Source organism: Labeo rohita, chromosome 8, assembly GCF_022985175.1.
Source record: "Labeo rohita strain BAU-BD-2019 chromosome 8, IGBB_LRoh.1.0, whole genome shotgun sequence".
NCBI lineage: Eukaryota > Metazoa > Chordata > Actinopteri > Cypriniformes > Cyprinidae > Labeo > Labeo rohita.
This window is the reverse complement of record NC_066876.1, coordinates 8,687,063-8,713,264: the sequence shown is the minus strand read 5'-3', so window position 1 is coordinate 8,713,264 and position 26,202 is coordinate 8,687,063. Positions and strand designations below refer to the sequence as shown.

General features: G+C 36.4%; 1 protein-coding gene across 2 annotated transcripts in view; it reads right to left on the bottom strand.

The window, feature by feature from the left end:
* pdlim2 (PDZ and LIM domain 2 (mystique)) overlaps positions 1-26,202 on the bottom strand; it is an 82,592-nt gene that overhangs the window by 26,560 nt on the left and 29,830 nt on the right. For both annotated transcript variants that reach the window (XM_051117013.1, XM_051117014.1), the window contains exons 4-6: positions 18,389-18,452; positions 16,267-16,415; positions 13,105-13,177 (exon numbers count right to left, since the gene is read on the bottom strand). In XM_051117013.1, coding sequence (XP_050972970.1) covers positions 13,105-13,177; positions 16,267-16,415; positions 18,389-18,452 — 286 coding nt within the window. The remainder of the gene's footprint in view (positions 1-13,104; positions 13,178-16,266; positions 16,416-18,388; positions 18,453-26,202) is intronic.

Sequence of the window (26,202 nt, the reverse complement as noted above, 5' to 3'; positions counted from 1 at the left end):
TTTTCTAATGTAGTTCAGTGCACAAGACTTTCACATTCTCTTTATTGACCATGAGTGTAGATGGATGTGTTGGATATGCACACTACCTAGTAGACCAAGTGTTGTTTGTGTGGACACAGAAGGTATTTGCCAACATTTTGGACTGTTCTTATGCCCAAAAATTATGTAGTGCAGACTGTATGTAAGCCATCATAAGAAATAAACTTTTGGTTTTATAAATGATACACAGCAACAAAAAGTGGCTGAAGTTAAGGCCTGAAGTTTTCTCACAAAAAGAACATATTTTGAAGAATGTTGGGGATCAAACAACTCTAGACCACATTGACTTCGTACGGATTAAAAAAAAAAAAAAAAAAAAAAAAAAGTGTGCAGAGAAAACAAAAATAATGACTTTATTAAACAATTTCTTCTCTTCTGTGTCAGTCTTCACTGCACGTTCATGAAAGTACCATGTTGCATTCATTTTGTGTGAAGCTGAACAATATTTGGAGTCTGACGTGACAGAGCAAGAAGAAAATTTTTAATTACCTTGGCATCTTATTATATGCTGCCACTCCATTCAGGTCTATTCAGTAAAATGGTACTAAAAATCAACAGGCCTCATCTCCGCACAGGCAAAGCTGCCCCTTAAACCCTGGCAGGTTTGGGTCTTTCAAGATCAACTGCCATGGACCAATATGGAGATAAACCTCTATGTTTATCAACAGCAGACTAATTGTGTCTAACATACTTTTAATGCCAAGTTCAACACAAAGCGCCCATGTTTTTAAATCCAACTTGAAATAGCACTTTGTCCCTCTGGACCGTCTGGGGAAGTGAGAAAAATGAAAAGAGGCGGGAGGGACAAAGACAAACCAAGCCAAAAATGATTTTAGTCTGTGCTCTGGAAGAGCAGATCTTCTTAAATCTTCCTCGAAGAACAGTCTAAGAAAGAGAGGAAGCTGACGGGAAAGAGACTTGTTTTGACGCTGGAACAGTAACCGATCGACCGTCCGCTGCGGGCCAAGCCTTTATTTGTGTTCTGAGGCAGAGACCGCAAGCGAGTGCTCCAGTGAGCCACACCCCCGAGTGAATGAACACCAGCATGCACAAACACGCATGCACACGCAAACACGGCGGATGGTCTGCCATCACCAAGCACTAAATAGAGGGGAGCCCACATTTATAAGAACAAGGCTGCTCCACCCAGCTCAACTCATTAAGAGAGGAAGAAGAGATAAAAAGAAAATGAGCATGCCAGTATTCTGCCACTGAACCACACTAAGTGAAAACAAATGAGAAAATGAGTGTCATATGAAAGTAAACATTTCCATGCTCACAGTATTTTATCAAATAAGCTTTATTGGCATCTATGGTCCCATGAAGAACCTTTAACATCCATGAATCCACCAAAGGCTCTTTATAGTGAAAAAAGATGCCTTATACTATATAAAATAGCTCATATTGTAGCTCTGAATATGACTATATCCATTTTTAACCACATTAAATTAGTGTGCAGCTTAGAAAGCAGTTTCCGACCACCTTTGCCACTGTTCGTGCACAGGTACTTGGGTAAAACAGCTTGCTGGATTGCTTATTTATATCTGAACCCTTAAGCCCTTTCACAGGATGAGGCCTGCCACTATGGCAACCCTCGGCAGCCCTCAGCAACCACAAAACGGTCGTCACAGGCAACCCAGCTGGGCAATCGGGCACTAATAGCAATGGTGGAGGGAGTGATCTGTTGCCAAAGCCACTCTTAGGTTTGGCTGCACATCTTTCTCCCAAGAGCAGCACGATCGACATGGGCATATCCTAATGGACTGAACGCACAGCTCTCCTCCCACTGTTCTCCTCTTCAAGGTGTGTGTGGTAAACATAAATATTCCCAAATGACAGCCCTCAGGGAGAATGAGGAAAAGTGGCAGGTTGAGGAAAGATGATAGAATGTCCTCAACATACCAGGAAACCAGTTTATTGATCGCATGAGTTATATTTTACACGAATACGATAAAACGTGACTTAAAAAACTAGTCCCTAGATGTGCCAATGTTTACAAGGTTCATGGAATTGCCTCTATTCTAAGTAAACTTGATATCCTTAAAGGGATAGTTCACCCAAAAATGAAAGCTACCCCATGATTTATCATCTTTCAGATGAACAGAATCGGAATTATATATGTATAAAAAAAGAAAATGCTCTGGCTCTTCCAAGATTTATAATGGCAGTGAATGGCTGTAGAGATTTTGAATTCCAATAAAGTGAAATAAAAGCTCCGGGGGGTTAATAAAGGCCTACTAAAGCGAGTATGAATATTTTTCTCACATAAACACATCGATTCGCTTCAGAAGGCCTTTATTAACCCCCCGGATCTGTGTGGAGCACTTTTTATGATGGATGGATGCATTTTATTGCACTTCAAAATCTCAACACCCATTCACTGCCATTATAAAGCTTGGAAGACCCATTAAATTTTTTAAAGAGCAGGTCGTATGTTTTTTTTAAAGTGTCCTAATATTGTGTTGGAGTCCCCTACAACAGGTTGAAACACATCTAAGGTCAGAAAACATTGTAATTTTCTCAGAATACACATTTATACATAGAGTCATTTGTCAATGATTTCGAAACAGTTCGTTCGAATCAGTTTTGTGCGTAAGGTCTTTAAACCCCTCCCTTCCATAAGCCTACTCTGCTCTGATTGGTCAGCTGGCCAAGCCTGTTGTGATCGGCACAGAGAGGAGTACTTCAAGTTAGCGAGCACTACCATCGGTGTTGCCAAGTCCGTGGTTGTTTTTCATGTTGTGGGTTGAAACAACCCCAGTAACGTCATATTTAGCCACTGGAATGCGAATTTACCAGGAAAACCCTACAAAAAGCGTGTTTTTTACACCCAGGATTTAATGGGGGCCCCCCCTTGAAACGTGACTGGACTAGTTTTAAGTAGCACTTAGGTAGGTTTTTGTTGTGAAAACCTGGCAACCCTGAGCATGCACCTACAAAAAACAATAATATAGTGCTCCAATCCGTTCTTAAAATAATGACATACAAAACATATGTTAGCCGAGTGCTACATGAAGATGTACACATAACGTATCAATCGTATTTACAGGTTGTGGTTAAGAGATGCATTTTGGTTCAAAGAGTGAAAATTAGAAGCCAAAGAAGATAAAAGACAAGATTAGAGAAACAGTCCTCAGTAAAACGACAAGCACAACAAAAGGTTACAATTTTATTGCTGTGGGTTTACTGAACACAACGTCTTCTCAACATGATGTAAACACTAGCGGAAGTGTTTGTGGGCAGGTCAGAGTGTTCGTATTTTGGGGGCAGGCAGGGATTATGCTAATACGTTACCTAGTAACCTTTTTTTCGAAAACCCATATGACTAACAGATTATTGGTTGCATATGGGAGTTGGCCACTGAGAACTCTTACAAACTCTATAATTGTAAAATCTAATTTGCAAGAAGACATTTACATTCAAATGATAATCCACATTGTGGATTATATGAACTGCTTATATGGATTCAGTCAGGTTTACTGAAAAGAAACAGCTGTTTGTGTGGCTGTTGCTTGCATTGGGTAGTTGTAAAACATTTCATAAAAGCTTATTTTGCAAAAACTCCAATTCCAGCAACACAGCGCCGCTCTGCTCATGTGAGCAGTGTGAAAACTGTAACCTGGCAATATGTATGCCAAAACAAATATACAAAACAGGCCTAAGAGTGCTGTAGTCATTATGTTCAAGCTCCTGGAAAATATTTTTCGCCTAGCACAGGAAGTGGATTCAAAAGCACTTTGTGCAGTCTTTCACCAGAAACATCATTAGACTTCCTGAATCCTTACAAAACATCTTCTATGTGTCACTCTCATGTCACTTTCTCATCGTCTATCACCCTCTTACAGAACGATGGAGAAGATGAAGAGTGAAAGAGAGCAACAGAGAGGGAAAAGAGGAGGAGAGGAGACTGGTACAATGGCCGTCTCTGTGCCTGAACGGACGCCAGGACGCGAGGAGGGAGGAGTGGAGGAGTGGAGGGTCTGACCAAACCGAGCAGTGTGGAAAAGCAAAAGAGAGAGAGAGTGAACACGAGAGACAGCGGGCGGGATGAATAAGCCCTCCTCAGCCCATCTCCGCCAGGCTCAGCCGTACAAGGACGGGCCTGTGCCTCAGAAGGGCGAGAAAACCAACACCACACACCCCGAACGCTCCGCATCAGAGCCCTTATTGTACACGCCACTTTTCCCAGGATACCCTACACCCCCTGAAGCGGGACTAATGGATATTCCTGCTATCTTTTCCCCTCTTAGCTCACTCTCTGGAGACTGTACCTCTACCTGAACCACAGTTTACAAAGATCACAGAGGACCATTAGAGGAAAAAGACCCCCTGCGCCAGGCACAACGGGTGTATAGATGTGTGTATATACAAGTATGAACGTGACAGACAGTGTTGAGGAGCAACTAAAAAAGTGAATTCATAAATGCACAGTATTAAACTATTCATTTTCATATTCACTGTAATTTGCCAAAGATTACATTCAACAGTGTTGATATGAATGTTTTAAAAATTAACTTTTGTAAAAATTAGATGGTGGCAAAGGTGATCTATATTAAAAAAAATAGCTGAAATAGAGAAATTGTTGCATTGAAATTGTTGGCAAAGGCTATTTACACTAACCCCACCCACGAACATGTGGTAGGGCTAGTCAACATAATAAAAGATGCCTGCTCTTGTGGCGTATGTGGTAAAGCGTGTGACATTTTGATGCCACTGACATGAGTTTGAATCTGCCTTTCGCCAAACTCACTCTTGCCCCTTTTCAAATCAAGTATCAGCATTTACTTTTAATTGAATGAGGAAAATAGTCAAAAAAAAAAAAAAAAAAGAAAATAAAGTGCCTCACGGGTGTTTATTGGTTAGGGTTGGGGGTAGGTATATGAAGGTATAGGGGTAGGTATATGAATTTTAATAAAAACGATCATTTACACTCAATACGTTGTTATTGCATACTGTTTTATAATGTGCTACAATACTGAGGTGCAAGTATCTTTATCTGATCTCATGACGAAAATGTACCTGTGTGAACTTTTTCCACAAGACGCGAAATACATACCAGTAAGTATCAATAAGTATCACTGCAGTTTTCAACAGAAATAAACACTAGAGGTGGTAAAACGGCAAGCATTTGTAATCATTTTTGTACACAGTTGTGATTACAGCTCCATGTGTTTCACTTTCCGGATGTAAAAAGCTTGCTCAGTAGCTCAGCCAGCACGGAATTGGACTTAGGATGTGGAATCCTTGGGTACGAATCCTGTGAAAAACATGACTTATGATGAAAGAGCTGAAAGATGAGAGATCAAAAAACAAGCTAAAAAAGGCATGCTTGCAATTGCATTTTTACATCACATTCGCTTTTGTTCGTTTTGTACGTTATTTGAAAAAGTCATGGAGCATTAGGGTTATAGTGCCACTCAACGTACATTCCAAGTCAGAACTGCGGTGACGCATACAAAACCAACGTCACATACAATGTACCATATCATCTGTTCCGGGGGAAAAAAACAAACACTCTTTAGCACCACTCAGTGGACATTTCACATCGAAAGTATCACAAAACGTACATGGCGGTATGTATTTTGCGTCTTGCGGAAAGGTTCCCACAGGTACGTTTTTCGTCATGAGATCAGGTTGAAATATCTGCCACTTGCACTAAGTAGTATAAATAGCAACTAACTAATATTATTGCAAAAAAAAATACTGCCATTTTTACATAGTGTAAATATAATCTACTGCTATTTGCACTTAGTGTAAATAGAATTCACTGCTATTTGCACAAAGTAAAAAGCATCTATCGCTATTTTCACTTAGTGCAACTAGCCGCTGCTAAAAACTATTTATTATTTCACGATACAGAAATTAAACATTTCTAATAGACCCTTCTTATAACCTGATATGGTGCATTTATACGTTTTTGTTTAATATTGTAAATCTAGCCATTTTCTTTTTTTTACTTTCAAAAAAAAAAAAAAAAATTGTGCATCCCTAAACTTCATAATTTCAGCTCGTTATTGGTTCAGTTAGCATTCTTTTAGTGCTTTTAGGAATTTTTATTAGCGACTACATAAATGCAACCCAATAATTAACTCTAATTGTGTGTAAACAAATTAAATAAAAAAAACTGAAAAGTGCAATAATGTTAGCATGAAGTTGCATCCACTTTTGAACAAGACACTGAAATAATTAAAATGAATCATTTAAAGTAATATTTAAAAAACATAAAAATCAGTCATTTGCTCATCCTCACATCTTTAAATCCCACTGTAGAAAGTGATACAGGTGAGAAAAAAAAAAAAAAAACAATTGAGCTTAGTCTCTGTTCCCTCAAATATAGCTGTTTATCTATTTATGAATTATCAAAATTATTTTTAATGTTTAATTGCATTTAATGTAAATTTGTTGGTTGCAGTCATTTAAATGTACTTTAATGCAGCCACTTAAAGCAATAGTTGAACTGAAAATGAAAATTTTATCATTAATTTCTCACCCTCATGTCATTCCAAACCCGTAAGACCTTTGTTCATCTTCAGAACAAAATTACGATTTTTTTGATGAAATTCAAGAGTTTTCTGACCTTGCATAGACAGCAACGGAACTGACATGTTCAAGGCCCAGAAAGGTAGTACATCCATGAGACACTGTAGCTTGTCAAGCTATAGTTTTAAAGTGTTGTCCATCCAAACAACACCTGAGGAATTCTGGGAACTTTTGTAAGTACTTGTAAGTACAGAAAAAGCAAGCTCATTTTTGAACTTTCCATTAATCTCTATAGCCAAACCACACAAAAAGGAGCAAACATTTCAGCAATCATGCCACACAGTTCCAAAATAATGGGTGGAAGCTGCCGGAAAGGGCACCACTCATACACAAGCACATCCTTAACAAGACATCATGCCAAGACTCTCTATGTTAAGTGCTGGAGACAGGTAAGAGTAAAAGGCGGCAATAGTTCCCTGAAGAAGAAAAGAGGAAGAAGCAAGACTGAAGAGATTCCAGTTTGAGGATGAAAAACGAGGAGAGAGCTTGAACGGATCTTAAAATTCCAGTAGAAATATGTGAGGCAAAGATCCTAACCCTCTCTGGCACCAAAGTGCCTTCTGGGATCTAACAAACACCACAATTACACCAGAGTCCCCCATAACAGACCCTCATGACAGACGAACATAAAAGACTCGGAGGCCACTGACAGTAAAGAGCAAGCCGACTGTTTATGTGCATGTTTGCGCGTCCAGTGTTTCTGACCACAGATGTGGCAGCAAATCAACCCTATTGCTACACCTCATTGGCTGCTTCCTTGTTCCTGCCTTTCAGCATCATTTAATCCAGAACTTTCCCTTATATATCTAATCCATTGTTTGGCACGGCTAACTCCAGCCTTTCATCCCTGCACTAAAACCGTACACTCTAGCGAAACAATCTAAAAAACAGATGCAGCTGAAGCCCGTAACATAGATGTTATGAGAGAGCCTGTGAAAGAATGAAGTATGAGAAAAATGTTTTGATTGTGCATAGACAGACTGAGAACAGAAGGTGACGACCCTAATTTGGGCTGGATTGGTGTCAGCAGTAAATTAACAGGGTTAACTGGATGGCTGGCTGAGATATATTGGGAGGCCCAAAGCTGGATGTCTGTGGGTCAAAATAATGGCTGAGATATTTCATACTTTCAAAGTGGCATGCAAGGAGGGTGTCTTGAACATGATGGTTAAGGCTCCGTCTACACCACACTCTCCTTGAATGCATGTGTGCACTGATGTGATGTCTGTGAGAGAATGTATGATTAGGGTTGCACAATTGGGCCAACAAAAATCATAACACAATTATTTTGTCATCTAATGTAGTCTGAACTCTAATATAGAGTTAGAACAAAGAACAACAACAAAAAAAAAAAAAAAACAATATTACACAGAAAAAGGCAAAAAACTGCCTTTTGTTTCCAAATCAATGTTTTGCACACAAAACTTTTTACAAAACAAAAACAAAACAACACACAAAGACTACAAAAAACAAAAACATTAGAAACAAAAGCAACATAGAAGACAGAAACAAATGTGAAATAAGAAAAAACACAAAAAACAAGACATTATGAAAACAAAAAGGGACAAAAAAGACAAGACAAAAAGCAAACAACAAACAAGACAAAAAAAGACACATAACAAACACAAGAAAAAAAAAACAACACAAGCCAAAAAATTAAAGAAAAAACAAGACAAAACAATGAACACCACAAGCCAAAAACACGACAACATCAGAACAAAACACATTACAAAAAATATTTAAAAAAGACGAAAGACAAAAAGGAAACAACAAATAAAACATGACCACAAAATAAATAAGACAAAAAACAAGACGAAAATAAAAACACCACAAATCAAAAAACTACACAAGATCAGAAAAAAAAAAAAAAAACATTACAAAAAAGACAAGACAAAAAGCAAACAGGACAAATAAAATGACAAAATACAAGCCAAAAACAAACACCACAAGACAAAAAAAAAAAAAAAAAAAAAAGCTAAAAAACACTACACCATCAGAAAAAAACAAAACAAAAAAAAAAAACATTATTAAACAAAATAAAGCAAGACAAATAAACAAACACCACAAGACAAAAATACAACAATATAAACTAACGAAACATTACAAAAAAAAGACAAAAAATGAGACAAAAACAACATAAGTCAAAAAAACAACACAAGAGCAGAAAAAAAAGAAACATTACAAAAAAATAAGACAAAAAGCAAAAAAAAAAAAAAAAAAAAAAAAAAAACAAAAAACAAACAGCACAAACAAAACAAAAGAAAAAACAAAAGACAAAAAGCAAACAACACAAACAAAAGAATTAAAAGACAAAAAAAAAACAAAAAAATTACAAGAAACAAGACAAAAAACAAACATTGCAAGACAACCGGTACACTTATTATGAAATACATACGAAAGGCATTTTACAATTTTAGTTTTATTAGCAGGGTTTCCATCCTAGTTGCAAATTTAAAGTATGTACAAAATTGGAATATCGCATAAAACATAAGTAGGAGAAGCCACTGAATACAATAATTTTCATATATAGAAGGTACACACCTGCTGTTTGGAAATGCAGGCAAAAAAAAAAAAAAAGTTATGACAGGCAGTTATACAGAAATACTTTGACGACAGATTTTTCTCGGGTATTTAAGAATGACCATAACACTTCAGCTGCTGTGCAACGAGGTAAGTCTGCTGGTTAGTCAGGTTATGCCATGTCATAGCGCAGTCACGTGACTTTTTAGATGCAGATTGAGGCATTTATTCACAAAGGTGTTTCCATCTCCAATTATTTGCATTAAACCTTTTTTGCAGTCAAAAACCACCTCAAGTGATCATAAAAACTTTTTTGCTAATTAAGATGTGATACTTTAAAATGCACATACATGTGATTCATTTCAAGTGTTGTGTGTAAAAACATCTTAAGAAAAGCAGATTCACATACTTTCTAAAGCACAAATATTGCAAACATCTGCTGAATGTCCCTCTAATATCTGACAGCAACTTGCATCCAGATGAAAACTGACATAGATTAAATGTCTCCAGGGCTATAGAAGTCTAAACGAGATAATCTGCCCTTCTGAACTACATGGGCACAAACGCATTACAGAATTATAATTTTTAGATGACCATTTCCTCTCATTCTTTCTCCCACCTAGATTTGCATGGACATTTTCACAGCATACATCTATATTAAGATTTTTTGGTTGACAAAGGCCAGTGCTCAGTGTCACTATCTTCATGCTGACTTCTCCCAGACCTCCCATGAGCTTCGTTGAGAAGCATTCAAACAGTCGTCTTTAAAAAGACCGAGCGTTTCTGACGGGGGAATTGGGATGTTATTGAGTTTAATAAGCGGTGTCATGAATGTGTGTTTATTTAACATCCACAGCACTGATAAAATGACTGGAATGTCTTCAGCCATCAAAGGTCCTGCCTGTTTTTTCCTGCTCTGACATCTGCCTTGAAGAAACTTCTGTGGGACTGAGCCTGTTACTAAATAGCAGACATATCTCGCAATAACTTTCCCACAACTTCCTTTGCTCAATTTTAGCTTTTGGGACAGGCTCTGGTGCGCTTTCCCTTCAGATTATTACCCGTGCTCTCGTTTTTTTTTTTTTTTTATCCCCCAAGGTGCAGACAACAGCACTAATAAGTGCATAACTCGTACAATAATGAAGATCTCAGGGAGTGTGCTTCCAAAGATGCTAATAAGCCTGAGGTTAAAAGAAGCTACAAGAAAGGTCAACCACACTGTTTCAATGATGTTTTAAATTAACCACTTCCAGGTTGTGCTCTCATGAGCGTCAGCATGGCGAGGTGACCTTTTCAAAGTTTATGTACTCACCGCCCGCTATGAAAATATTGGAAATGCTAACCCTTTTATTGCGAAGGGTATTTACGGATGGAAATCATAATCTCGTTTCCTGAGAGCGTGATCATGGAGCTCGTTGCAAAGAGGCATCGCAGTTAATTTGTGCCACTGAAGACCTGCTTTTCCCATGAAGTCATATATAGGCAGAGACTAAAGGGATTTGTGAGCCACATATCAGGAGCACAGCAATGCAATCCTCGACCGTGAGAAGACTCAATGTAGCATGTACTATGAACATGAACACACATGGTAACTCCTCAGATGCATTAGGCAGAACTAACATCAATGTTCCGCTGCAGATCCCAGCAACATTGAGATTTACCAGACCTCATCGCTCCAACTTCACTTGCTCAGTTTTGACAACCTGTACTTATTCACATTAAATATAAAAACTGACCGCAAGCTTAAAAATAAACTTTAAGAAGTCATATACGTTTATAATTTATGACTGGCATTTTAAAAATTGCTTGTAAATGTCTCCTTATGCTATATCGTCACCAAATCTTGGATTCAATCCTTTTATCAACTTGGTTTCTTTCAATTAGCAATTGCTTTTTAACTGATTAAGGGTGAGTGATATACCAGTAGACACGATAAACCGGTAGATATTTGTCAACAGATTTTGAACTATCGTCTCTCTTGTGGTTACACGTTTAAGTGACTTTGCTGTGCTATGTGGCTATGAAAACTTGTTGGTATTTGCTTGTTGGTTTTTTTAACCATTGCTGTTTGAAAGCAACTGACTTAAAGCCGTTAAAATGCAATCAGGAGCAAAAGAGAACTCATTTTGCATTTCGCACGCACACGAAGACAGTGTTCATAGAGCACGGGAGTATTCAACAGTTATTTTTACCACTTTATAGGCCTGTGGGGTTAAATACACACACTTGTATGTGCCAAAATTCCCATTTGTGGAAGTATCCTCATAAACACGGTAATTTAGGTCTTAAGTGAAAGCGAACAGCTGTGAAAGAAAACACATGTGTAACAGTATATTGGATCTGAGCTGCTCTTAAAGTGACAGCAGTCTAATATTCCTGCTGTCTGTCATTGAAAGAGAGAAAATCACTCCCTGCTCTTGACTAAATCACTTTTGCAACTTTAAAGGAGAAGTCCACTTCCAGAACAACAATTTACAGATAATGTACTCACACCCTTGGCATCCAAGATGTTAATGTCTTTCTTTCTTCAGTCATAAAGAAATTGTTTTTTGAGGAACATTTCTGCATTTTTCTCCATATAAAGGACTGATATGGTGCCCCGATTTTGAACTTTCAAAATGCAGTTTAAATGCGAATTCAAACAATCAAGAAGGGTCTTATCTAGCGAAACGATTGATTATTTTCATTAAAAAAAAGACAATTTATATACTTTTTAATCTCAAACGCTCGTCTTGCCTTGCTCTGCCTGAACTCTGTGTATTCTGGCTCAAGACAGTTAGGGTATATCGAAAGAACTATGAAGTTATCTGATTAATATCATAGTATGTGTCAGAGAACAGGCTTCAGTTGGTATAAATTCATTCTTGGGATGCGCTGGGATATTAACATTTATTACATGCTGAATGCGCTGCATATCAGTTTAATTCTCAAATGCAATGAGTTATTTAAGACGGTCATATTGCTTTTAGACATTTCTTTCTTTCTTTTTTTTAATACTGATGTTATAATAATGCAGCAGTGCTTTTTCCATCATATTTGTTTAACAATAGGCACAATTCAATTTTTATGGTTCCGGAAACACGCAAGCGATTTATGGAATCACTTAATGATGTAGATGAAAATATAGCACAAATATGCCATAAATATTTATAATGGTTAACTTAGAAATCTATAGTAAATTCTGTCCTTGCCCGTGTTTCAGTGCACGGTTATGAAAGCGCATCATGGCGGGAGCTCGTTCACTTTAGCGCGTAACTTAAAGTTCACTGGCATTTGCATTCTTTTGACACACTGGGAGAGAATAAAGCTCATTCTGTTTCTGATTCTAATATAACTAGCATAAATGTTTCACTTTTTGTGAGAAGAAAGCACCCCTACAACAACTTCTGAAACTGAATGGTAGTGTTCTACTCTAGCATTACATAAAAATGTATTTTTAACATTAGTGTAATAAAAAAAAAAAAAAAAAAAAATCTGCTTAGTCTTCACTCTATGAATTTAATATGCACTGGTTCTTATTTAAGCTACAAAAGTTATTTAGGCAAGAGCACGGAGTGATTTTCTCTTTGTCTTTTGTTCATGGCCCCAAATATTGCAAGCTACTGCGATATGCATATTGCAATAATTTGATAATTTCGATATATTGCACAGCCCTACAATGTTCTATTGGATGTTACTTGTTGTGTCACGGCTGGTTCAGACAAAAATGTTTATATTTTGTCACACTGCATTCAGTTAAGACATGATGTCATTGTCTTTTTCGTGACTGATTGAATTCGGGACAAGTAGAGCCCCCTCTGGTTTTCACAACAAAAGACGTCTGGCAATCAGCGCTCCAGATCTCATTTGTGTAAAGGCTACTTGCTATTTAAAACAAGAACGGGCTCTTTAGAATGTGCTGCCCTGACTTGTATTTCAATAGGTCATACATCACCACAAAAGAACCCCTATCAAACCATACTCTCTGGTTATTTTTTATATATAAAAATAAAAGAGTGGCTCTACCTGAGAGAGGGGTCGGGACAGTCTGTGACTCTGTACACTCTTCTCCTCTGAGGACCAAGAATGAAACTGGAGGCTGAAAAATAAAGAAATATTTCACTTTAATGAATGCAGACCGTGAGACATTTCTGAACTGGTGCTGAATTCATCAAGTTTTGAAACAAACTGCAACTGACATGATATAGGTTGCAGTTACATGAACTTGAGCCATAAAGTTTGAGGTTTTTTTAATCAATTCAGATGGCAAGCAGAAATGGACCAAGAATGTGAAACTATACAGATGTGTCAAGATGAAAAGATGTAAATCATAGCCACAGGCAGTTACCTCTATAATAACTACTATACAATATATAATATACATTACCATTCAAAAGTTCACTGAGTAAGATTGTTTTAAAAAAATAACATCACTTACTCAGCAAGGGTGTATTAAACTGATCAAAAGTGACAGTTCATACAATAATATTACAAAAGACTAAATAAATACTGTTCTTTTTTTTTTTTTTTTGTTTTTTTTTTTTTTTTTTTGTTTTTTTACAAAAATATGAAGCAGCACAACTGTTTTCTTCATAATAATATAAATGTTTCTCAAGCAGCAAATCAGCATATTAGAATGATTTCTGAAGGAGACTGCTGTAATGATGCTGAACTTCAGCTTTGATCACAGGAATAAATTTAATTTTAAAATATATTGAAAAAAGATTCATTTTAAATTCTAATAACACTTCATAATATTACTCTTTTTACTATAAGTCTGACCAAATAAATTAAGCCTCTATGAGCATAAGAGACTTCACTCAAAAATATATATTTTTAAAAAATTAAACCTTACAGAGCCTAAACATTAATAGTAGTGTACAATATCAGGTTTTTTGAAGTAATGTATGAGATCATCTTACAGTATATAGCTCACTAGTCACACGACCACTGTTCATTTTTGGATGACTATCCCTTTAATGCAGCGCTTAACAATATAAATCAAATACCATCTCTTCAAAAACAAATCAGAGTGTGTTAGTCCTAACGCACAACACAGATCTTATTGGGCGGCAATATCACAAGTAACAAGTTATTTTCTCAGCACCCTGCTGTGTTGTAATGCAGGCATCTGGCAAGTTCTGCTTGATTAATCCATAATTTATGAATGTAGCCATAATCCATCACTAAATCTAATCAAATGAGCTTCACCAGTAGTGATACGTGGAATGTGCTGCAGTCACTCAGAGGTCAGACACTTATGTTAAATCTGAGGAGAATAGATAGAGATTTGCATCTGTGTGTGCGCGTGTATGGGATTCAGGACAACTGAATATTTCACCTGTAGTTAAGTGCTGAACTTTGACCTATTCCCTCTGCATAAACCCTGTGCTGATTCCATAACAGGAAACTTGGTACAACCCTCCATCTTAAGAAAACGTTCTTCACAATGAACATTATGAACTGCACAAGCAGTCCCAAGCATCTTAACATGCATCCTGTACAATAACTTTAAGCTTTACCTATTTTCTTGGAACTAACATCTTAAAAACGTAAACCCAAAAATAAAAACTGCACAATGTCCAAGCTGCTTTTTTTCATACAATGAAAATGAATGATGACCAATGTTTTCAAAATTTACTAATCAATAATGACTTGGTTGCAGAAGACTTGGCATACAAAGATTTTTCTGGTCGACTAGTAATCGTTCATTTTAAGCATTAGTCGACTATTAGTCGCACGTTTATTAATAAACCATATAAATCATAATAATAAGCCTTTAATCGCCTACATAGCCTAATAAGTTCTCAAGTGCATGCAAAAAAAAAGCTTGCTGGATTAAAGTTTTTATAATTTATTGATAAACTATAGCACTTTCTTTGTTTACGACTTAAGAGATGAAGTCCACTGACACTGACTCGTCATCTCCACATTAGTGATGTGACTGTATGCATGTTTCATACGGATTACATAATCTGAGAATATGTGTTTTCTATTTGAATTGGTTCATTTAAAATTAGACATTTCACTCTCTATGTATATTTGTCATGCCTGTAAGGCAACTATACACAGAGTTTCAGAGTTTTGCGCTCAAGTTTACAGAGACCGAGACGGCATCCTGTTTGTTTGAATTATTTTACAAAAGCACAATGTTTCGTTGTTATTGTGAGTGCACACAAATAAACATAGAGTCTTTACAGATTCAAAAAATGTATTACTTTTATCTGTATGACCAAAAAATTATGGAGTATTTTAAGAGCAAGTGACCGCACCGGCACCTCCATCTGTCCTGCAGTGACCGCGCCACTGTTCAGCTACTGACACTTCAATAGCACATATTTTTCTAGGTTAGCATTAGATTGAGTGGTCATGTAAAGTTGCTACTACTTACATATTTCATATAAAAAGCCATATTTGAGGTCGATAAATGATAGACGAGCATTTGGATGTCCTGTCCGATGTATTATATTACCACAAAGACCAGCCGTTAATAATCTGTCAGTCATGGTCTGCATGACTTTGCCACTTTCTGTGGATTTTTTTTTTCTGCGAGCAACTAATAAAATTTTGGTCGACAAAATTTAGTCAACTATAAGGGGTCAGCCCTACATACAACATACGACTTGCATGAACTTTTATAGTGTTCGTGGAGCTTAAATGTCATGCTCACTACCACTTTCATTGTAAATAAAACAGCTTGTATATTCTTGCAAAATATCTTTTTGTTATCAAAAGTAGAAAAATAAACGTTTTGCTGATAGGCTTAATATCACTCATCCAACACATACAATCTACTCTAAATGAATGGAGTATATTTTCATAAACACTTCTGTTACAGAAATACAGCTAACCATAAAGTAATAAAGTAATTAAAGGCATCAGTCAGGAAAACATAAACTGTGCCAGAACACATTTGTCCAATGTCTCCATTGTAACAGCCCTTAAATGGCTTCTACAGTGCTGTTCTTTACATGATCAATAACACTAATGGACCACAGAGAGCAAACAGGCTGCTGAAATCATTACTTTGTCAAACTGTAAAACCAAAACACGTATGGAAGTATGTAGATGTAATGTTTGCTCAAAGCACTGCCAGCATGCAATCCCATTGTATAAACATAATCATTGTCCTTGAATCATTGTGACAGTAGCAAACCTCAGTAGAGCAGTAAACTTATGTAGTTGTACCTCTTATTGGTGGGTGTGATTCTGCCCCCTTTGCGGTCAGGGCTGGGTGGTGGCTCAGGTGAATATGGCCCAGGTGACAGAGAGGCTGGGCTGGAGATGGTGTACTCTCTGTAGTTCTGGTTCTCATCTCGACTCACCTGCACAGCCTCCTGCACAACCACAAGAAAAAAAAAAAAACATTAATAAAACATACTTGCGTTTAAATTGATCAGTTCTGATCAAAGAAGTCTATAGATAAATACTCTTTTCTCCACCCTCAACACATTTTTTTAATTTAAAATATGAATATTAAATAAAATAAAAAATAGATGCACTAGATGCATTTTTTGTTCAATTTAAGATGTGGCAACAACTTATTGCTAAACTCTCATGTGTGCTTCTTCACAAGTTCTCACATGGTCGTACGGAAGGACTACGAGACCTGTGGGGCTCACAATCCTTCTGATCGTAGTATCTGTTACAACAGAGAGCCGTCAGCAGTCCCTTTAGCATTTAAAAGACAGGAACTCTGTCTGATTTATAACACTCCCAAGTTCCTTTCACATGTCATGGACTTTCACAGACATGCAGAATTATTGTTGCATAGAAAACGAACAAGTGGGAAATATAGACTCAAATGTCTTATTTGAGCTCAACCTGACAAACTATAAATCTTTGATAAGAAGATAAGTTCATTTTCTCTTAATGGATACCAGACGTGCTCTACTGCATATCTGAGAAAAGAACCCAACACTAAGCCCTGCGCCAGCGGTTCAGTAGGGTGACATACTCACCACAGGCCTGCATAGACTGCCGGTTTGTTGCTTCTTGCAGCAACTTTTTCTAAATAAGGATATGCTGCCATTTTAATATTGCAATATCTGCAAGACTTTTTAATGTTTTTGAAAAAGTCTGCATTAATTTGGTCAAAATATAGTAAAACAGTAATATTGTGAGATATTATTACTATTTTTATATATATTAAGATGTCTTTTATTTTTGTGATGCAAAACCTGAGTTTTTAGCATCATTACTCCAGTAATCAGTGTCACATGATCCTTCAGAAATCATTCTAATATGCTGAAATTCGAAAATTTATAATGTAGACCCCTATATAGTCATAAAAATGGAATTTACTATATATATATATATATATATATATATACACACACAAAATGCTATCGATATAATGTATATAATACATACGGATATGCTGTATATAATTTGCCAAATTTGGGATGAATAAATCAAAACTTTTTTTTTTTTTTTTTTTAAGGAATATACACCAGAATTTTTTTTAAATTCATTTTATTTACCAGAAAAATGTAAATACACAAAACAGTATTTGTGGGAAAATTAAATAAACAAACAAACTAACTAACTAATTCTTTTTTTTTTTTTTTTTTTTACAAAATTAGAAATGAAAATTAGAAAAGCTTTTTATGTTTCCATGATTTCAATAATTTAGACATGTATTTTGATTAATATGTTTATTTTAACCATTAAAACAGAGTCTAGAAACATTTAAATAAAAAAAAAAAAAAAAAAAAAACAGAATCCAGAAAAAATGACCCCCAAAAAATAAATAAAAAAATAAAAAATAGAAACCTGAATTTGGGGGGGAAAAAAAGAAAATTGATTTCATAAGACCCTAATAATGCAAAATAGAATTTATAATAAGACACACCTAGTGAGCAAATACTTAAAATTAAGGGGAACTGAAAAGTTAATAACTTGCAAATCCACATGAAATCTGTGCCTGAAGAACAATTATATTTAAATAAATGAATAAATGAATTTTATTTTTAATACAATTCTTACTGATCATGAGCATAGTCTCTTTGCATTTGCCAAACATCTGCAGTTAAAAGGCACAGTTCAAAAAAGACAAAATGTAAATATCGGTCATCATTCACCTTCATTTCATTTCAAACCAATATGACCTGTATTTTGCTACAGAGAATGTTGTGGAGAAACCAAACAGTTTTGGCCCCAGTCCACTTTCTGACAACCAAATTCTCAAAATACCATATTTTATGTTTCACAGAAGCAGCAAAGTCATCTTGGAACAACATGAGGGCGAGTCAATGACAATTTTCATTTTTGGGTAAACTTTCCCAACAACATTTGTTTTTTTACTGACCTGGAAGCGGCCGACCACTTGCTCTGTGATTCCATTGGTCTGACCAGGAGTGGGAGGAGCAGGTCTATTTGGAAAGAAACAAACATTAGTTTAAGGCATGTATAGTTATTTAACTAAACAAATGCATTGTTGAAAACTTCTTCAAAACTTTCTGTAGCTTTAGTGAGTATGGCTTTATAAGTAACAAATCTGGTATAAACCAGGAGATGCAAGCATGTTTCAGGAGTCAGAGTAGCTGGATAAACCTAAAACTTCACTCAAAAGAAAATCATTTCTCAAAATCATCATGAAACATAAAAATCCATTTGAGAGACTGACACAAGCAGAAAGAATCCCCTCAATACCGCCATTTATTTCCTCCGCTAAAAATAACTAAATGCAGAAGGCTGAACGAGCGAGAATGTAAGTTGATGAAATCTGACAGAGAAAAGACAACACAGTCTTGTTTAAATACATTAGCAGAACCCCTGACCAGGAAGCACCACATGTCTGAAAACGTTTATTTATCTTAAAATTAATCCCTGGCATATGTTTGGTACAGAAAGCTCTTTATAGCTTCATGAGGAAGGAATGCCACACAAGGGCCTGATTCAGAGCCGGTCCTCTACGTCTTCACGTACCTCAGTCAAACTGGCTTCGCTTATTCCTTGGGAAGCCAAGATCTCCTCGGGAAACTATTATTATTTTATTTCTTGAATATTCTTGTTACATAAACACCCACTTTTAGTCTTTCATGGGTATATGAAAAGAAAAAGCTCACCAATTAAGGAAATGGATTCACTCTGGCCACGTAATCTGGTTTATTTGTTGAATTATTTGCGCTTCAAACTGTAGACGTTTGAAACACTTCATAAAGAGCACTTTCAGTCAGAGAGTTGATGTAGGGCTGAGAATTGGATTAGTCTTTCCAAATAAGCTTTTTTTTTTTTTTTTTCACTGGCGTTAATGAGATGTTTTACTGCGAGGTCTTAAGCGGAGCATCCTCCCATCGCTGCCAGTAAAAACAAGACACGAGCAGCCCAGCGGACGTATTCATTTTACGCGCCCTCTACCTTTTGCTGCTTCTGCTCGCAATTGTTTTATCTCTCATACTTAGTTTCACTCCATTTCATCCTAATGTCATGTCTTTGATTTATTCTTTCCTCTTAAACTGAACATTCAGTTCTCCCCCTTCACCTTTCTGGCTCAAAGCTGAGGAGGTCTGGAGATGAGCTTTGGATGAGTCTCAAATTGAGAAATGCTACTTTTTGGAGAGGGGATGGAGTCAGCGTATTAAAGCCTTTGTTATCCTTTAACTTCTGGTTTCTTATTTTTCCTGCTACAAGACAGTGGTTGGATAGGCAGAGACAGACAATTAAGATGAAAACAGGTTGTCTGTACACTGAGCTCTGGCAGAATGGGCATAAATCAGCAGTTGCACAATAGATTTTAAAACCGTACTGCTTTTTGCACAAGTACTGACATGATTTAGGGTCTAGAATCCACCCAGCATTGTTTGGGATCAACTTTGGCGTCATATAATGCAACGGGTTGAGGAAAATAAATTAATTTTCATTGCTAGAATGTTTTAAAGCTGAGTGTGTTCATTTGGTATCATTAATGCTACCAAATCTAAGTTTTGATAATCGTCTCAGGTGGCCAAACAGATACTTCTAGTTATTCTAGATAGTTCTGACTCAATATTTAAGCCATTGTCTACAAATCCAATACTGGTCATTAACTGCTTTAAAATGATGATTGAAAATTACCCCCTTATTTACTCACCCTCAAGCCATTCTAGGTGTATATGACTTTATTTTTTCAGACAAATACAATCGGAAGTTATATTAAAAAAAAAAAAAAGGTCTGGCTCTTCCAAGCTTTATAATAGGAGTGAATGGCTGTTGAGATTTTGAGGTCCAATAAAGTGCATCCATCCATCATAAAAAGCACATGGCTTTGAGTGGTTAACCCTCAAAGACCGAGACAGCCACCCATGGCTAAAGATAATTATTGTTTTTAAATATTTAATAACTTTCGAACCGCTAATCCAATCTGAATGCTTTCAAATGTAATCAAAGCTGAGATTCTCTTTTTGTATTATTTTGTCTCATTTGGATATTCAGAGGCTCTGCAGTGAACGTGATTATGCCATCACATTTTGATCTGCATTGATTCGTCCGAAGAAACCATTGCATTTCTTTTGTCTGAGCCAAACAGGAACGATTGTTGACGCTTAGTCCCACCTCTGTGCCCAGATTGGTTTAAACTGTCATCTATTCAACCAATAAACATTGGTTTTGGAATTTTTGAACCACCAGTTAGCACGTTTCTTTGGAAATTTGAGCAAACTCAAAGTGAAAAGTAAAGTGCGTCATGTGTACATGAAAACAAATACAAAATAACATTTGCACGAGAGCACTCGCTGAAAAAGCACAGAAAAACACATGACAGAGCACTCACATAAAACAAACCAAAAACAAGGATGAAACAGCAGCACATATTTGCTAAAGCACTGGAATTTACATTTTCAAATGGCTATGCGCTGTCCGGTAAAATCGACTCAGACTACAGTTAGCGGATCGATTCATTTGGCTGTTATATTATGTAAATTATTCTTATATAGTTTATAAAGATCATTTGCACTATTTTTTTCTGATGCATTCTGTATATTTGTCTCTTATTTTGTGTGTAGTTTGTGATTCATTTGTATTGTTTGTATATTTGTTGCACAAGACCATTTGTGCAATTGTTTTCACTACTTGCAGTGTTTTCAGTGCTGCAGTATTTCGTAAACATTTTTGAACACATCTATATTGTCAGTAAACTAAATACACCTGTTTTTCATTGAAAAGCACCTATAACAATACTGTAATAAATGGCTGTAACTTCCTTGGGAAATGTTATATGTAGACTGATTTTTATTTGGAAGCGTTCCCAAATGCAACTTCCTAAAGAAAAAAAATCCAAACTTCTGGACTTTGTTTGAGTACACAGTAAAAAAAAAATAAATAAATAAATAAATAAATAACATTTTTGCTTGTGTTTTCCTTAAAGTTTTGGAAATTCATTCATTCTTAGAGAAGACAAAAAGAAAATTCAAGTTCTCCTGTTTATAATGATATACAGCATTTGATGCTGACTGCTGATGCTGGAATAGGTCTGAAAAAACAAAGAAAACTGCAGTCGTGTCAGGTGCCCCGAAAATGTTCTAGGTCTTGAAGGGTTAATAAAGGCCTTCTGAAGCAATTCAGTGTGTTTGTGTAAGAAAAATATCTATGTATAAAACTTTATAAACCGTAATCTAGCTTCCACTAACTGTCATACGCTTCATGAGAGAGTGGCGTTCCAGCGGATGACGCATGATGTGAGAATATGCTAGTCTCACGAGAACCAACATTTCTTTACAAATCCTCTTTTTATACTTCTAATTCCTGACTGGTGTTTTGTATTCTCTAAATATGGATATTTTTCTTATACAAATGCATCAAATTGCTTCAGAGGTTATTTATTCACTTTCTGGAACCATGTGGAGCACTTTTAATGATGGATGGATGCACTTTACTGGACTTCAAAATCTCAACACCCATTCACTGGCATTATAAAGCTTGAAAGAGCCACAGAATTGACATAATTGTCACATACACCTAGGATAGATCGAAGGTGCATTTTTTGGGTGAACTTTTCCTTTAAACACACACAATTTATCTTTTACACTGCTGACAGCCATCTGGTGAAAATTCAACCCAAAAATGTTTCGAAAAGTTATAGTAATATTTTCATTTTGAGATTTTCCAAGAAGTACTAATTCATTCAATAATTAAATACTTTGCAAATTAAAGGTACTTCATCTAATTTGATTATTTTCTTTATTTGGAGCTTAATGGATGCAAACCAAAAGGCCAGATTGTCTATAACAAAAACACCTGCTTTACATTGCGTAACACTGCACAGTTTTTTAAAAAAAAAAAAAAGAGAGAGACTCAAAACAGTGATACACGCAACTCTTTTACAGCATGACTGAACATCAAAGAGGTTCCAAAAATGGCTACATTATAACCAGTGCAGATCATCTACAATAGTATCTGTGGTTTCAGAATTTCTTAACTTGCATCACAGACATAATGTGTTAAAAATAGCTTAGCAGACTTTCTACTTGTTGATGTACATGTACAATACAGATACTTACAGTGATACAAGTCCTGTCATTCTGTCAAACAACACTGAGATAAGATCAAACCAGAAAAAAAAAAATCCAGTTCCAAACTGCTTTCGCTCTGGCCGATACTCAATCCCTCACTCAAAAAACTTGAGGAAACGCTGTTTGCAAAGTGAGACACTTCTAAACTGACGTCATTGTGCTGTGTGCCCCGTTCTCAATAAGGTCATCAGCAAACACTGAGTGTCAACACATGAGCCTCAGCTGAATGTTTAATGTGATTTACAGAGGACGACTATGGTAGCTCGTCTTCTGAGACGATCTACTTTTGAAGGCAAATGCATGAATTCCCAGCTAAATTCCCTCCTGCAACTTCTTCCTTATTACAACATGATTTCCAGTGCGACTTTTCGTCTTGTGACAGTACGCTTTCATTCTTCAGAAGACATCAGAGCATCTGAACGCACCACATGTACTGCGGCATTCCAGCCATATTTTCAGCTCACTAGAGATTAAATCATTACAGCGTCTATATGAGAACGTCACAGAAAAATGTGGAGATAAAATGAGAAAAGGACAGGGGAAAAAACTATAAAACTACATGAGACCCACATCAAAGGCTCCTCACAAGCTGGAAAGTTCTCACAGGAGCCATTAATACTTGACAGTGTAATGCAAAGCCAAAAGTTACTGGTGACAATAAAGAAACTAGCTCAAAGACTTCAAGATCACTGTCCAGGAATATCTAACCAATATTAGCAACGATACTAACTATATTTTTCAAACATTCAAACAGTGCACAGTAGCTTTTAGCAATAAAAAAGGTTTTCCAAGAATTAGTGTTAGTAGCATAATCAAACACTACATGGCTGTTTTTAATATCATATTGATTTGCACATGCAATTTTATTGCTGAGAATACTGATAAATCAAACACACTTCACAGTGTTTCTCACATATGCAGCACTGGAAAATCTGACTCATTCTAGAGAACTGGTTCAAAAATTCAAAACAACTCAGATTTAAATGTGACATTTTATACACATATACAGAGATGCATTGCGTTACTCTCATGAACACGTGTCGAAAACTGACACAGAAGAAATTGTTGAGGAAATTTGTTATTTTTATTTTCTTTTCCCACAAAAAGTATTCTCGTAGCTTTATAACATTACGGTTGAACCACTGATGTCACATGGACTATTTTATTGATGTCCTTACTGGAGGTCGACCGATATTGGATTTTACCGATACCGATAATTAGGCTGGACCACACTGGCCGATACCGATTAGTCGACCAATAGTTTTTAAAATGGATACTGAAGGGAAAATAAATAGTGCTCTAGTATTAAAAAAAAAGTAGCCTTCTGAACCATACTTTGTAAATGAATAAAATGTATATTAATTATATAATGATCATTACAGCAACAAAAGCAACTAAAATTTTTAAAATATATCAGCAAATGCTGAAATTAACACACTCTAACAAGGAACAATACTTCTATTCTACAGCTTTTATCAGTCTTAATGTTACAAATGGACTCATATTGTAAAGTGTTACTATTACATCAACAATCAAGCTAAAGATGGCCATCTTTAAATATCTACACAAAGGCCACAGTATTGTAATTGCATACGTATGGATATTGTGTACTTTCACAATTTAACCTAATCTAATCAAAATATAAAAATATGTTAGTCACACAACGGCCAAAAGTGCAGCGCCACGTCTAGAAGAACTCGCAGCTATCTGGTATCACACACACTGAAGAAATTCAATTACATTTGATCACCAAACGGGCAAAAGTATACTGCTGTCTTTTCTCCACTAATGCAGCATCTAGTCAACATATTCATCGCTTAGTAATGGCATTAAAACATGCACTACAGTATACTGTACACACCGTTTCGTTGTCGATGTTTTAAAGCCGCCTGTATAATGACCATAGACTCTTAAAAAAATATGGATGTAGTGTCCGTGACGTCACCCGTAGGTTTCTGAAGAGCAATTCTGAAGCTCTTAGTGGGCGGGAGTCGGCCATCGCCGGTTTGGACGTGGGTGGAGCTGGTTGCAGAAACCACGCCCACCTAGCGTGACGGTGGTGACAGCAGTGGTAATCCACCTGCCACTCAAGTGGCCACGTCCTAAATTATGCAGAACTTTAAGGCCTAATATAATTTAAACTTATGAGAAAAAAAAAATAAAAAAAATTAGCTATATAGACCAAAACCACTTTTGGTACCATGCTGTAAACATTTTTTTTTCTGCTGTAAAGTTGGGCATTTTAACATTGGGAGTCTATGAGATTGACTCCCTTTTGGAGCCGGTCTCCAGCGGCCAGTTGATGAATTGCAGTTTAAGTCACTTCCGTGTTGGTTTCAATAGAAAGAGCAGAGGTTGCCACTTAATAATGATGACCTTCTCAGCTGCTTCAGCAATGAACCCAACCCAAAAAAAACTATCAGCATGGATTTTTGCTGATAACCGATAGTTCCGCCAAACAACTATCGAAGCAAAGCAAAACCGATACATCGGTCAACCTCTAGTCCTTACTACCTTTTTGGGCCTTGAACGTGTCAGTTGTGTTGCTGTCTATGCAGGGTCAGAAAGCTCTCGGATTTCATCACAAAACAAAGGTCTTACGGGTTTGAAACAACATGCGGTTGATTAATTAATGACAGAATTGTCATTATTAGGTAAACTATCCCTTTAATTCAACTGGCCCCAGTTCTACATACTGACATACTATCCGGCTGCTTTGTAAAGTGTTTAAAAAGGAAACACTTTACAAAACATCTTAAGGAAACTCTCTTTCATGCCAACAATTCTTTAAATTCTTCAAACTGATTTAGACACAAGTCAGCGTCCCTCCTCTATTACACTCAGTAGGCTCTTCCATTTGTAGATGGATTGTCCTGAAAATGAAAGGGTCAAATAGGCAGCAGGATACTTACATAACTCAGACTAATATGAACTTAGAAGAGGGCAGACACACACCCTCTTCCTCCAATACTGTGGGCTACAGTACACACACACACACACACAGAGCTAGAGTGCCATTGTGGGCCCACTGTTGTTTCTGGCCTGGCCAGAGACATGAGGTCAGAAGGGAAAAATGTACTCACATGGACACAGCCCTCAAAGAGAGCAAAGGTACTGGCCAAAGCAGTTTGTTTAGTCATGCTGACATGTAAAGATGAGCAAAATTACAGACTTCAACTAGCCAATAAGATGATTGAACAACTAATCAGCTAATTGAAGTTCTGTATAACTGAACTGGTTTTGGGTTCATTGGACTTCAGGGTCTTATGTAAGAGAAGTGCTTTAATTCAAAAACAGCTACTGTAGGAGCAGCACAACCACATGGAACACATTTTTAGCTCCTTTAAACATATTTAGTTACTACTGAATTTCATCCAATACTATAGGCCTAAATATTAAGAAGGTTCACTTATTTTACTGACTGAGTGAAAGGCAGAGCTAGACAAGATGAGCATTTGAGGTTTAGTATATACTTTTTTTTTTTTTTTTTAAGAAAATAACTGATCGTTTTGCTAGATAAGACCCTAATTCCTCGCTGGGATCATTTAGAGCCCTTTGAAGCTGCATTGAAACTGCATTTTGGACGTTCAAACTTGCGAGCACCATAGAAGTCCACTATACCGAGAACATTCCT